At 61.4% G+C, this 11,716-nt stretch overlaps 2 protein-coding genes across 2 annotated transcripts; one reads left to right on the top strand and one right to left on the bottom strand.

The window, feature by feature from the left end:
* The first annotated feature begins 2,950 nt into the window (after positions 1-2,950).
* Positions 2,951-7,767, top strand: MAB21L4 (mab-21 like 4). Its single transcript, XM_063166586.1, has 5 exons — positions 2,951-3,437; positions 4,479-4,704; positions 5,477-5,630; positions 6,942-7,298; positions 7,459-7,767. The coding sequence occupies exons 1-5, from the start codon at positions 2,978-2,980 to the stop codon at positions 7,549-7,551; spliced, it is 1,290 nt and encodes a 429-aa protein (XP_063022656.1). The 5' UTR covers positions 2,951-2,977; the 3' UTR covers positions 7,552-7,767.
* AGXT (alanine--glyoxylate aminotransferase) lies at positions 7,632-11,425 on the bottom strand. Its single transcript, XM_063166587.1, has 11 exons — positions 11,246-11,425; positions 10,935-11,127; positions 10,580-10,644; positions 10,408-10,508; positions 10,168-10,238; positions 9,774-9,858; positions 9,443-9,538; positions 9,140-9,209; positions 8,944-9,039; positions 8,609-8,737; positions 7,632-8,308 (listed from the first exon to the last, which is right to left on the bottom strand). Exons 1-11 carry the CDS (start codon positions 11,408-11,410, stop codon positions 8,201-8,203), a joined length of 1,179 nt encoding a protein of 392 aa, XP_063022657.1. The 5' UTR covers positions 11,411-11,425; the 3' UTR covers positions 7,632-8,200.
* Between the last annotated feature and the right edge of the window lie 291 nt (positions 11,426-11,716).

Below are 11,716 nucleotides of genomic sequence, written 5' to 3'. Positions count from 1 at the left end.
GGAAAAAGGGGAAAAGGGGGAAAGGGGAGGTCCCAGCCTGCAGGAGGGCAGCATTTGCAGCACCAACCTCCTGATTGTGGCACCCAGAGGTCTGAAAAGTGCAGAGATGAGCCCAGGGGATCATGTCACTCTGGCTCTTGCTGGTGCCAGAGCTCTGGCTGCAGGATGCCAGGGTCACACTGTGACAAGGGGCAGGGTTACTCGCCCAGCACCAAGACATCTGGGGGCACAGCCATGTTTCCCTGCCCTGCCCAGCTTTACATTCCCACAGAACCACTCCTGGCTCTCAGCTCAGCTTCTGCATGGTGCCCACAGCCTCCTCCAGCATTCCTGCCAGGCACTGACAGAAGGAATGTCCTGGATGCTGCTGCTGAGGCAGGGGCTCCCTCTGTGACAGAAAGATGCTCCATGGACACACAGCAACCCTGCCAGCAGTGAGCCATGCCCCAACACCCCCAGAAAAGTGGTGGCCTGCATCTCTCTGCCCTCTTTTTGCCACACCAGGGCATGAAGCAGTAGTCTGTCGTACCTGGCTGGGGTTCAGCACTCTTCAGGATGAGCCTAAGCCATTCTGATGGGGCTCTGCTGCTTTTGGTCCCTCAGTGGGACACCAGGCAGCTTGTCTTCCCCATATGATGGAGGAGGGCAAGACCTGCCCCTCAGCCCTGGCTGAGACAAATATTGGTGTGAATGACTGAGCATCCCCTGCTCAGATGGCTGAAACCTGGAGTGCAGGGCTCAGGTGAGGAAATGCAGAGCCCATCACCCACTGTGGGGGCTTAAAATCTGGCTGAGACCCCCCTGCCCAGAGCACCCACAGCGTCCTGGCAGTGAGAAATCCAGTGCAGGCCTGATGACCCAGACTGCAGATGCTCAAGGGTGCTCTGCAGGTGGAAGCTCTGACCCCTGGAAGGCAGAAGGGTCCACGAACATGAGGGACAGGGAACTGAAGGAGGCACAAAGACAAACTGGAAATAACCCCCGGGGAGATTCAGAAACCTCATCTGGGCTGTTTAAAAGGGTAAGCATGACGGCAGAAGATGGGAGGAGCAGCCATGGGCCCCATGGCACTCTCCTTCCTTCCTCACAAGGGGTTCCTATGCTCGTCTCGGGCCCTCTGCTGCCACAGTGTCACACACATCTCATGAAAATCCCTTTTTTAGGATTTTTCCTCCTGAGAAGCTGAGAGGCATCAGGAACAAAATGTAAACAATGATTATCTGTGCTGTGGAATTCAACGGGTGCATCTGTGATTGGTCTCTTGTGGTTGTTCCTAATTAATGGCCAATCACAGTCAGCTGGCTCAGACTCTCTGTCCAAGACACAAGCCTTTGTTATTTATTCCTTTCTATTCTATTTTTAGCTAGCCTTCTGATGAAATCCTTTCTTCTATTCTTTTAGTATAGTTTTAATGTAATATATATCATAAAATAATAAATCAAGCCTTCTGAAACATGGAGTCAGATCCTCGTCTGTTCCCTCATCCTGGGACCCCTGCGAACACGGTCACATCACGGAGCCTTCCCCGGTTCCCCATTCCCTTCCCTGCTCTGAGCAAGGCAGAATGGGTTCACAGGAGAGCCTGGGAGCTGCACACACAGCCTCGGTACGAGAGCCCAGCCTGCAGCCTGGGGAGCTCAGAACGAACCTCTGGAGGGTGACAGCACTCACAAAGATAACCTGCCCATAAACCCCCATTCTGGGATTTGTGGGAGGTGGGGAGAAGCGAGGACAGGAATGAGGGTACGAGCGAGGCCGGCACCCTGCCCGCACCGGGGCTGAGGCTCCGCACGGAGCGGCCCTGGGACCCTTCACAGGGGTCTGAGGATGAGGGAAGAGACGAGGATCTGACTCCATGTTTCAGAAGGCTTGATTTATTATTTTATGATATATATCATATTAAAACTGTACTTAAAAAACAGAAGAAATTATTTCATCAGAAGGCTGGCTAAGAATACAATGAGAGGGAATGATAACAAAGGTTTGTGGCTCGAACTCTCTGTCTGAGCCAGCTGACTGTGATTGGCCATTAATTAGAAACAAACCAACATGGGCCAATCCCAGATGCACCTGTTGCATTCCACAGCAGCAGATAACCATTGTTTACATTTTGTTCCTGATGCCTCCCAGCTTCTCAGGAGGAAAAATCCTAAGGAAAGGATTTTCCATAAAAGATGTGACAGGCCCCGCCGCTCCCAACCCTCCCCACGGCAGCTTTGGGGTCCCAACCCCACTTTGTGCCCCCTCCCGGCTCGGTCCTCCTGCAGCCCAGTGAGCTCGCTGCTGGAGAGGGGCGCACCTGGTGGAGCCTGATGGAGCTGATAGAGCCTCATGGAGCCTGATGGAGCTGATAGAGCCTGATGGAGCCTGATGGAGCTGATAGAGCCTCATGGAGCCTGATGGAGCCTCATGGAGCCTGATGGAGCCTGATGGAGCCTCATGGAGCCTGATGGAGCTGATAGAGCCTCATGGAGCCTGATGGAGCCTGATGGAGCTGAGCCCGGTGTTGACAGAGTCACACCGGGCCTGCAGGGCTGCTCTGGGCCCCGACAAGGCAGGCTCAGGGTCCTGCAGCCCTTCACTGCCCGGCTCCCGTGGGTGCCACACAGGGCGGGAAGGGCTGAGCTGTGCCAGGACAGGACAGGAGGACAGTGGCTCCTTCAGCTGGCACTGCCTGGGAGAGGGTGCTGCTGGCACCCAGGCGGTGCCAAGGGCGGCGTGGGAGAGCACAGCGTTCCCCTGGCACGACCCAGCAGCTGAACACTCGCTGTCACCCTCTGGAGCGCCGGGAGAGGGGACACGGTGTGACTCAAGGCGCCGCCCTGGGTTTGCCCTGTACCTGTCCCTGGGTGTCACCCAGCACTCGGTGCTTGTCACCGCCCGGCCCTGCTTCCCTCCGCCCGCCCCAGCCCTGCCCTCCCCACCCACACAAACCCTTCCTGCTGCTGGAGCAGCGTAGATCAGCAGCAGAGCTGCCATGGAAGCCAGCCCTTCCCTCTGGCACAGCTACCTCGGCGTGATCCTGTCCCGCGAGAGGCAGCGCATGGAGCACTTCCAGCGGGCCGAGGACATCCTGCTCACCCTGCTGGAGAGTGTCCATGCCAGGGATCCTCGCTTCCTCGTGGACTACGCCAGGAACCTGGAGGCCTTCGAGTTCTCTCTCTGTGCCTCTGAGGACGCCGTGACTCTGGAGGTGCCGCTGCGCATTGACGGCGACACGCTGCGAGTGCTGGCGCGCCGGAGCAGCCCGGAGCATCCTGCAGAGCCCAGCACCTGCTGCCTGGAGCTCTGCTCTCCTGGGGCTGACTTGGAGGACTGGACTGGTGCTGTGGATGGGATGGAGCACTGCCTGCTCCCGGGCAAAATCCTGCAGCGCCTGAAAGAGCTCCTTGTTTCAGCCATCGTGTGCTGCCAACGCCTCTTCCTGCTGCAGCCAGGTGCGTACGCTGGCACGGTGCTTCCCAGGCAGGGACTGCCTCCAGGGCCTGCCCAGCTCCCCAGCTCGGCAGTGATCCCTCCCTCTGAAACGTGCTGGGACCGATGTTCCTGGGCATGTGGCCCACCCAAAAGCTGCAGGGGCAGGTTAGCGAGCACCTTGCTGCGGGCTGGGATGGGCTCTGCCCCCAGCTGAGGAAGGGGAGATGCAAACTGTTCCCTGGTATCCCTGGCATCAGAGTCATCCTCACCTGGGGCGGATGGCACCCTTCTTGGTGGGTGCAGGACCCACCCAGCCCAGGTAGGGTTTGCTCAAGGATTTGGTGGGCTTGGCTTACCCTCAGCACATTCTCCTCTCCACCTCTTGGCCTCCAGGTGCCCCCTGCTCCCTGTTTGTAGAGTGAGCTGGGAGTGCACCAGAGCTGGACCAGGACCCTGGGGCATGGGTCTGACCCTGTGAACACACAGCTGGCAGCAGTGTCCTTGGAAAGGAAATGGTGGGAGGGGACCCTGGGAATTGCCCATAGCTGCTCCATAAGCTGTGTACTTTGCTTTCTTCACGCATTTCCATCTCCCAATGTGCTTCTTGAAGGAAAGCCCAGCCAGGGTGAAAGGGTGATGCGGGGAGGACCAGTGGCTCTGAAAGTCTCTTACCCCAGTCCCAGCAGGTCCAGCATCCCCTCCTTCCTCCGTGGCCAAGCCAGTGACCTCCACCTTCCTCCACCCCCACAAAGCAATGAACCTTTCCCGATCCATTTTTTTTGGACTGCTTTGCTTTTCTTGGCACTGTTCAGCGCCCCAGAAGCACAGCTCGGTTTGACTGCTGGAGAATTCCTGCTGTGCCTGACCCTGACCCCTGCCAGGCCTCTTCCTGAAAAACCACCCCAGCACGGCTGGGAGAGGGATTTTACCGGGAACTGCACCCAGATGCAGCCCTGGGAAGGGCTGACTCGAGCGGGGTGGGACACGGCCACGGGTGCTGGTTCAGCCTGCGGGACCGGCTGTGCCAACCTGCTCACTGCTGCCAAACCCTCTGCATCCAGGTGACATCAGCGCTGAAAACCTGCGGGAGGATGCCCTGGAGCTCTCGCTGCTGATCCGCGGCAGCTGGAAGCCCGTTCGCTTTGACATCGTGCCGGTGCTGCGGAGGCAGCAGGAGCCGCTGCAGCTCCGGGGCCGGCGGCGGAGCGACCGGGGCTTCCCCGCGGGCAGCCTCGGCAGGGCCACGGAGGAGGCTCACTTCGTCCCTGCCTCCCCGCTCGGCTGGAGGTGAGAGGCTCGGCTGCATGAGCAGAGGGGTGGCCCTGCTCCAGGGATGGCCTCTGGCTGGCAGCGCTGCTGGCTGGAGGCAAAAAGAGGGTGGGAAAGGGTGGGGATGTGTCAGCAGGGGTTGAAGTCACCCCTTCATGATGCTCAAACCCTCTTCTCTGTGTTGGAGAAAAAAAAACCTCAGCCAAGTTTCAGACAGCTCAGGGAAAGAGGGGGAATGCAAATGAAGGAGGCCCTGAAATGATCCGCTGGAGCTGCACCCCAACTGTGCAGAGAGGGCTGGTCTCAAATCCTTGCTTGGGGTGCAGACAGTAGCAGGGTGATGAGCTCCCTCCCAAGGTGGGCTGCGGGACAAAACAGGGCTGGAATGACATATCTGCCTCCCCCACGGAGGGGCTGAGCAGCCAGCTGGACCAGTGCATGTCTATTTTGGGAACAAGGTGCTCCAGCCTCTCACTGGGGACCAACCCAGGCTCCCCTCCCTAATACACATAGGGGAGAACAACCCCACTTCACCCCACTCTTGATCCTCCTGGGAAGGCAGGAATGGGAACACTGCTCTCTCCACACATCTCTCTCCACACCTCTGAGGTTCTGCTCTGCCAGAGCAAGCACAGGAGGTGGATCCAGCAGGATCTTGCAGATCCAGGGTGCTGCATTGGCTGGGACAATACGTGCCACGGAGGGATCCCTCTGCAGGCACGCTCCCCACATCCTGGCAGCATGCAGGTCTTCCTCTCCCCTGCCAGCAGACCCCACTCTCTTCCTCCAGGTCCTCCACTCACCTGCCCCTGCTGAAGCTGCTGCGGGCAGTGGATTCCCTGCAGGGGCCCCGTGTGGACAGCCTGCGCCTGCTGGACCAGCTGCGTGAGCAGGACTGGGGGGGCCAGGCTGGCACAGGCCCTCTCACCTTCCAGCACCTCCAGGTGGGTTGGCTCTGATGCCTGGCACCGTGGCTCTCTGGGCAGGCAGAGCCAAGGCTGCTGCCCTGCCCAGGCACCCACACACTGGGGGCTGCAGGGTTTGGGGTGCAGCAGCCCGTGGCTGTGCCTGGGGAGGGTTTGTGCTGCTGCCAGCCGTGGTTAGAGGGCTTTGATTCTTCTTCCTTGGACTCCAGGAACTTCCAACTGCAGACACTTGGTGCATTCAGAGCTGGGGCTCTGCAGGGCATCATCCCCTGTGCCAGGCTGCCTGTGCCTGCAGGATGGCATCCCTGTGCCACACTGCCAGTGCCTGCAGGATGACATCCCTGTGCCAGGCTGCCAGGGCCTGCAGGATGGCATCCCTGTGCTAGACTACCTGTGCCTGCAGGATGGCATCCCTGTGCCAGGCTGCCTGTGCCTGCAGGATGGCATCCCTGTGCCACACCGCCAGGGCCTGCAGGATGGCATCCCTGTGCTAGACTACCTGTGCCTGCAGGATGGCATCCCTGTGCCCACTGCCAGTGCCTGCAGGATGGCATCCCTGTGCCACACTGCCAGTGCCTGCAGGATGACATCCCTGTGCCAGGCTGCCAGGGCCTGCAGGATGGCATCCCTGTGCTAGACTACCTGTGCCTGCAGGATGGCATCCCTGTGCCCACTGCCAGTGCCTGCAGGATGGCATCCCTGTGCCACACTGCCAGTGCCTGCAGGATGACATCCCTGTGCCAGGCTGCCAGGGCCTGCAGGATGGCATCCCTGTGCTAGACTACCTGTGCCTGCAGGATGGCATCCCTGTGCCACACTGTCAGGGCCTGCAGGATGGCATCCCTGTGCCACACTGCCAGGCTCCCCATGCCCTGGTGTGCTGGGACGTGCCTGCACAGGGCTGAGGGTGTTGTTTCTGCTGAGAAAACACCTCCTCTCCCCACCCAAGCTGCTTTCAACACTCTGGAGCCAGCTGGCCATGCCGGGGACAGCCCCTGGTGGCACAATCCAGGTGTGCCCTGCCTTTTGAGGGCTCTCCAAGCTGAGGGTCAAGAAGAATATAAAGAGGTTTTCTGCTTACAGAGTGGCTCCACCTCCAAGAAACCCAAATCCTGTGTACTTTGCTTTCTTTGATGTTTTGGGGGTGGTGGTTGTGAGTTGTTTTTTTTTTTTTTTTAAGAAAAAGGGCAGATATATTTATATGGCCTTCAGAAAAGTATGATCTGATTTAGCCCCCATGGGTTCAGCCCCACAAGTGGTTGCAGGGTGTGAAGGGACAGCTTTCCTGGCATCAGGCCTGACCCTGTGCTCTTCTCTCCCTCCTCACAGATGGTGTTGCTGTGGAGCACAGAGCTCTTCCCCTCCCCAGAGGACTGGCAGGACCTGGAGGGCTCTGTCTACAGGCTCCTGGTGATCCTCCTGCGCTGCCTGGCCACCCAGCACCTGCCCCACTTCCTGAACCCAGAGGAAAACCTCTTCCAAGGAGCTGCCCCAGACCTTGCCTCCCTCTACCACAAAGTGGAGAGCTTTGCCTGGGACCCCCAGCGCTTCCTCCGCTTCCACTTTGGCCTCCACGGGTTCAGAGGCAGCTGCCAGGCAGACAGGGAGACCAGAGCCCTCCTGCAGCTCTCCACCAGGGATGGCTCCTGCTGGGACACTGCTTACTTTGACATCCTGCTCAGCCAGGTACGGGGCAGCACCAGGAGCCACCTGGGCCAGGAAGCTTGGGATGAGCTGCAGTCTGAGCCCTCTGGGGGGCTGTGGAGGCTGTGGGAGGCTGGCAGTGCTGGCCACGGGGCTCAGGCAGAGTGGGGAGCCCTGTCCCCTCACTCCTCACCCACTTTAGTTCCAGGTGTTCCGGATCCAGGACAGCGCACGCCGCTCTGCAGCATCCCAGCTCCTCGCCAGGATCCGCCAGGAAAGCCCTCAGCACAGCTGAGTGGGGCCTGCTGCTGCCCCATTGGGGGGTCCCAGAACTCTGGGGGGCTGCAAGGAGGGCTGCAGGGCCAGGGAGCAGCGTGCTGCTGTGTCATTTTATTGAGGAAAGGTGCTACAGGGGAGAGAGCACACCTGGTGGAGCTGGGGAGGGGGCACACACAGCCCCTGGTGGAGCTGGGGAGGGGGCACAGTGCCCCTGGTGGAGCTGGGGAGGGCACACACAGCTCCTGGTGGAGCTGGGCACTGGGGCATACACAGGGGCCATACACAGCCCCTGGTGGAGCTGGGGAGGGCACACACAGCCCCTGGTGGAGCTGGGCACTGGGAACTGCATGGTACAGAACCTGGAGGGGATGGCTGCCATTCTGCACTGCAGGGTGAGGTGTTGGTGGTGGGAGGGGAAGAACCCTGTGGTCGGACCCTGATCCAGCCCCCTGCCAGCTTGCTGAGGGTCACCATGTTGGGGCCAGGCCACTGTGGGGTGATGGGTTGAGTGGTTTTGATCCATGCCTCACACAGCCATCCTCTCCATGCCCCTGCTATCCCAGCTCCTTTCCAAGCGCCTTGGCTTGCTGGACGTGGCTCCTGCAGCATCCCAGGGAGGCAGTGAGTCCCTCTGGTGCCAGGCATGCCAGGCAGTGCCCGGGGGCTCACAGCCGGCTGCGGGGGCAGCGCTGCAGGGCGTCCCGCAGGGCTCCCAGCACTCGCTCCACGTTGTCCCGGGTTGAGTTGCAGCCCATGAGGCCGATGCGCAGCACCTGGAGGAGGATGAGTGTTTATGCCTCGGCAGGAAGGGTTGAGGGACGCCCAGCCAGGTGTGAGGGGCTGTGCGCAGCTCCCTCGCTCGCATCTAACACCCCGTTCCCTATAAAGAGGTGTCACCGTGCTAATTACTAATTACGCGCGTGGTTATTCAATTAGCGGTGATTGTGTGCGGTTAGGATGCAATGCGTGGCCCCGGGCAATGGGACAGCCAGGGAGGGGCAGGGAAGGCGGGGAGCTGTGCCCGGCAGCCGTGGGCACCACCAGCAGCAGCAGCAGGGCAGGGCTGTGCCCACCTTGCCCGCCGTGGGGCCCAGGCCCCCGGCGATCTCCACGCCGTGCTGGTCCATCAGGAAAGCCGTGATGTCCTTCCAGCTGTAGCCCTCGGGCACCCTGACGGTGGTGATGGTGGGCAGCCTGGCTTTCTGAGGAACAGACAAACTGGTTCCAGTCCCACGGCCCCTGTGACCCCAGCACAGCGCCAGGAGAGAGCATCACAGAGCAGGGAGACTTTTCCCTGGCATCAAAAGCTGCCCAGGCACATCTCCGGCTGCTCAGGGCTGTGTCCCCACGCTGCCCCCACTCCCTGGTGATGGTGATGGTGGTGATGGTGGGCTTGTCCTGCACCCACCTCCTCCTCCACAAAGAGCTCCAGCCCCATGTCGAGCAGCCCCTGGCACAGCTGGCTGCAGTTGGCCCGGTGCCGCTCCCAGGAGCTCTCCAGACCCTGCGGGCAGAGAGCACAGGGGAGATCTCTGCTGCTGACAGGCACCTCCAGGCACCCACGGGCACCGCTGGGGCTGCCCTGCCCGCCCGGTGCCACTCACCCGTTCTGCCAGCAGGGCCAGGCCCTCCCGCAGGCTGAAGAAGCTGTTGATGGGCGCTGTGTGGTGGTACCTGCAAGGGGCACCCGGAGGGGTTCGGCTCGCCTGCAGCCCCGTGCTCATGGGGAAACTGAGGCACAGCATCCTCCCTCCTCGTTCATCGCCTGAGCAGCAGCCAGGCAGGGTGGTGGGAGGCAGGGCTGAGCCCTGAAGGGCAGGGGCAGCCCCCGAGCCGGCACAGAGGCTGCTGGGGAGTGTTTGCAGCCGTGTGAGAGGAGAGGAGAGGAGAGGAGAGCCCGCCCTCACCTCCGCTGCTCCCCGTCACAGCCCCAGTAGTTCGCCAAGCAGTTAATGTCCAGGTAGTAGGATGGCGGCTTCGTCTTCCTCCTCAGCAGCTTCTCCCTGGTGAGACAGAGTGCTGGGGACAGGGGGGACCTTCACCCCACCAGCTCCAAGGCGGGAGGGAGCGCAGAGAGCTCCCATCCTACAGTGAGCGCTGAGATGGGCTCCAGCTCCCAGTCACTGCCCTGGGATGGGATGGGATGGGATGGGCTCCATCCCCGTAGCACTGCAGAGCAGGACAGAAGCAGGAGAGAGGCGATCCAGCCCCATCACCTCCCAGCCAGGCTGCTCTTACCTGGCTCTCTCACTGAAGGAGATGGGGGCACTGCCAGGGGGTGCGTTCAGGACCTTCTGGGACCCCGAGTACAGGACATCGATCTCTGCCCAGCAGGGAAGACAGCTCCTGAGGAATCAGAGGCTCCCAGCAGGAAAATGCTGAGCTCTCTGACCTAGCTGCAAGTGGTGGGTGGGGAGCACAAGGATGGCACGCAGGGCAGGTCCTGCTCGTGTTCAGGCTGCTTTGGGAGGGCTCCTGGCACTGCTGATGGTCTCCCAGAGGAACAGACTGGACCAGTTTCTAGTGCTGCCAGCCAAAATGCAGGCTGAGGGGCTGCTGATCCCCCTGCCCTCTCTCCCTGTCCACGAGCCCTTTGTCCCCTGGCTGCCCATGATGGCACTGTGGCTCTTACCCTGCTGGTCCATGAAGATGGGGGCTCCCCCAAGCGATGCCACTGCGTCCACCAGCAGCAGGCAGCCGTGTCTGTGGGAGGACAGAGCTCAGCCTGCTGCTGCTGCTGCTGCCACCTCCTCTGCCACATCTCTGCCTGCAGCCCTAGTCCCCACAGGGGCTGCGTGTCTCACTGGCACCGACTTCCAGCACAACACAGAGCCCAGCACAGATAAATCCCCAGTGCCCACCACGCACTGACCGGTGGCAGAGCTCGCCCAGCCCCTCCAGTGGCTGCAGCACCCCAGTGGAGGACTCGCCGTGGGTGATGAAGAGCACCAAAGGTTTGTGCTGCACCAGGCCCTGCACGACACAGGGGGAAGGTGACCGTGCTGGAGGTCAGCTGTGCCCTCTGCACAGCGGCCAGCACTCACCTGCTCAATGTCCTGTGGAGTGAAGTACTCGCCCGGGGGCTTCAGCAGCTCACACACATTGGCTCCTGGCAGGAATTTGGGCAGAAGAGAGTGAGGGGTGGGCATACTTACACTGGGCAGTCACCTGATCCATGGGGGAACTGGTCACACATGAACCAGGAGCAGAGGCACCTGCCAGAGTCTGGCCTCATGCAGGTTTGCCCAGTGCCATAAAGCACCACAAATGGGGTGGCACCATTCTTGGAAAAAATTGAGTGCTCTCTATAGCTGTGTCACCGAGCACTGCCAGGGCTGGGACAGCAAACCAGGGCACCCTGCCCTCAAGCCCAGTGCCCTCAGCCCTGCCCCAGCATACCCAGCCTCCTGGCGATCTCGGCAGCACGCTGTCCCCAGATGCCATTGATGGCCACCAGCACGGTGTCACCTCGCTCCAGCAGGTTGAGCAGGGCGGCCTCCATGGCGCAGTGGCCGCTGCCGCTGAGGGCCAGGCTCAGCCTGTTGCGCGTCTGGAAGGCGTACTGGATGCCCGCCTTGATCTCATCCATCACCTGCGGCGGCAGCACGCTGGCGAGCGCTGCTCCTGCTCCTCCGGCCCCAGCAGAGCCGCTCCAGCCCTTCCTGGGGCTGAGGAGGAGGAGGAGGGGAGGGGAGGAAGGCTGGGCTCACCTGCAGCACCTCGGGGTGCATGTGGCCCAGGAGCTGGGCTGCCCCCGCAGCCCGGATGCGGCGGGGCACGTTGCTGGGGCCCGGGCCGAGCAGCAGCCGCTCCGGCACGGCCAGGGGCCGCAGCAGCTCCCCCGGAGGGCACACGCGGAGCAGGCTGGTGGCCATGGCACGCCGCGCTGTGCCCAGCAGCTGAGCCCAGAGCGCAGGAGTGGTGGAGGCTGCCTGAGCAGCTGCCAGCATCGCAGCGCGGTGGATCCCGTGCCAGCAGTGTCCAGGGTCCCCATGGACCTTGACCCAGAAATCGGTGCCCCTCCACTACCAGTCTGGACTCTACCCCTGGCTGCCTCCCCTGCCTGGTTAATGTGTCACCAGTGCTGTCCCCGCTGCCTTGGGCCCCTCGTTTTGGGGGATGCCCCCTTGCTGGTGCTCAGGGTGGCACTGTCCAGGTACCCAGGCAGTCCCTGTCCCCAT

The sequence above is a fragment of the Melospiza melodia genome, chromosome 12 (assembly GCF_035770615.1).
Source record: "Melospiza melodia melodia isolate bMelMel2 chromosome 12, bMelMel2.pri, whole genome shotgun sequence".
In the NCBI taxonomy this organism is placed as follows: domain Eukaryota; kingdom Metazoa; phylum Chordata; class Aves; order Passeriformes; family Passerellidae; genus Melospiza; species Melospiza melodia.
This window is presented reverse-complemented; position numbering and strand designations above follow the sequence as displayed.

What these genes read in the sequence shown, in the direction of transcription:
- MAB21L4 (XM_063166586.1), top strand. Translation starts at nt 2,978, where the DNA reads ATGGAAGCCAGCCCTTCCCTCTGGCACAGCTACCTCGGCGTGATCCTG. An exon ending in CCTCTTCCTGCTGCAGCCAG is followed by an intron (nt 3,438 to 4,478) that starts GTGCGTACGCTG and finishes CTCTGCATCCAG; the next exon opens with GTGACATCAGCGCTGAAAAC. An exon ending in TTGACATCCTGCTCAGCCAG is followed by an intron (nt 7,299 to 7,458) that starts GTACGGGGCAGC and finishes CACCCACTTTAG; the next exon opens with TTCCAGGTGTTCCGGATCCA.
- AGXT (XM_063166587.1), bottom strand. Translation starts at nt 11,410, where the DNA reads ATGGCCACCAGCCTGCTCCGCGTGTGCCCTCCGGGGGAGCTGCTGCGG. An exon ending in CTGGGCGAGCTCTGCCACCG is followed by an intron (nt 10,239 to 10,407) that starts GTCAGTGCGTGG and finishes GTCCTCCCACAG; the next exon opens with ACACGGCTGCCTGCTGCTGG. An exon ending in TCCTTCAGTGAGAGAGCCAG is followed by an intron (nt 9,539 to 9,773) that starts GTAAGAGCAGCC and finishes CTGTCTCACCAG; the next exon opens with GGAGAAGCTGCTGAGGAGGA.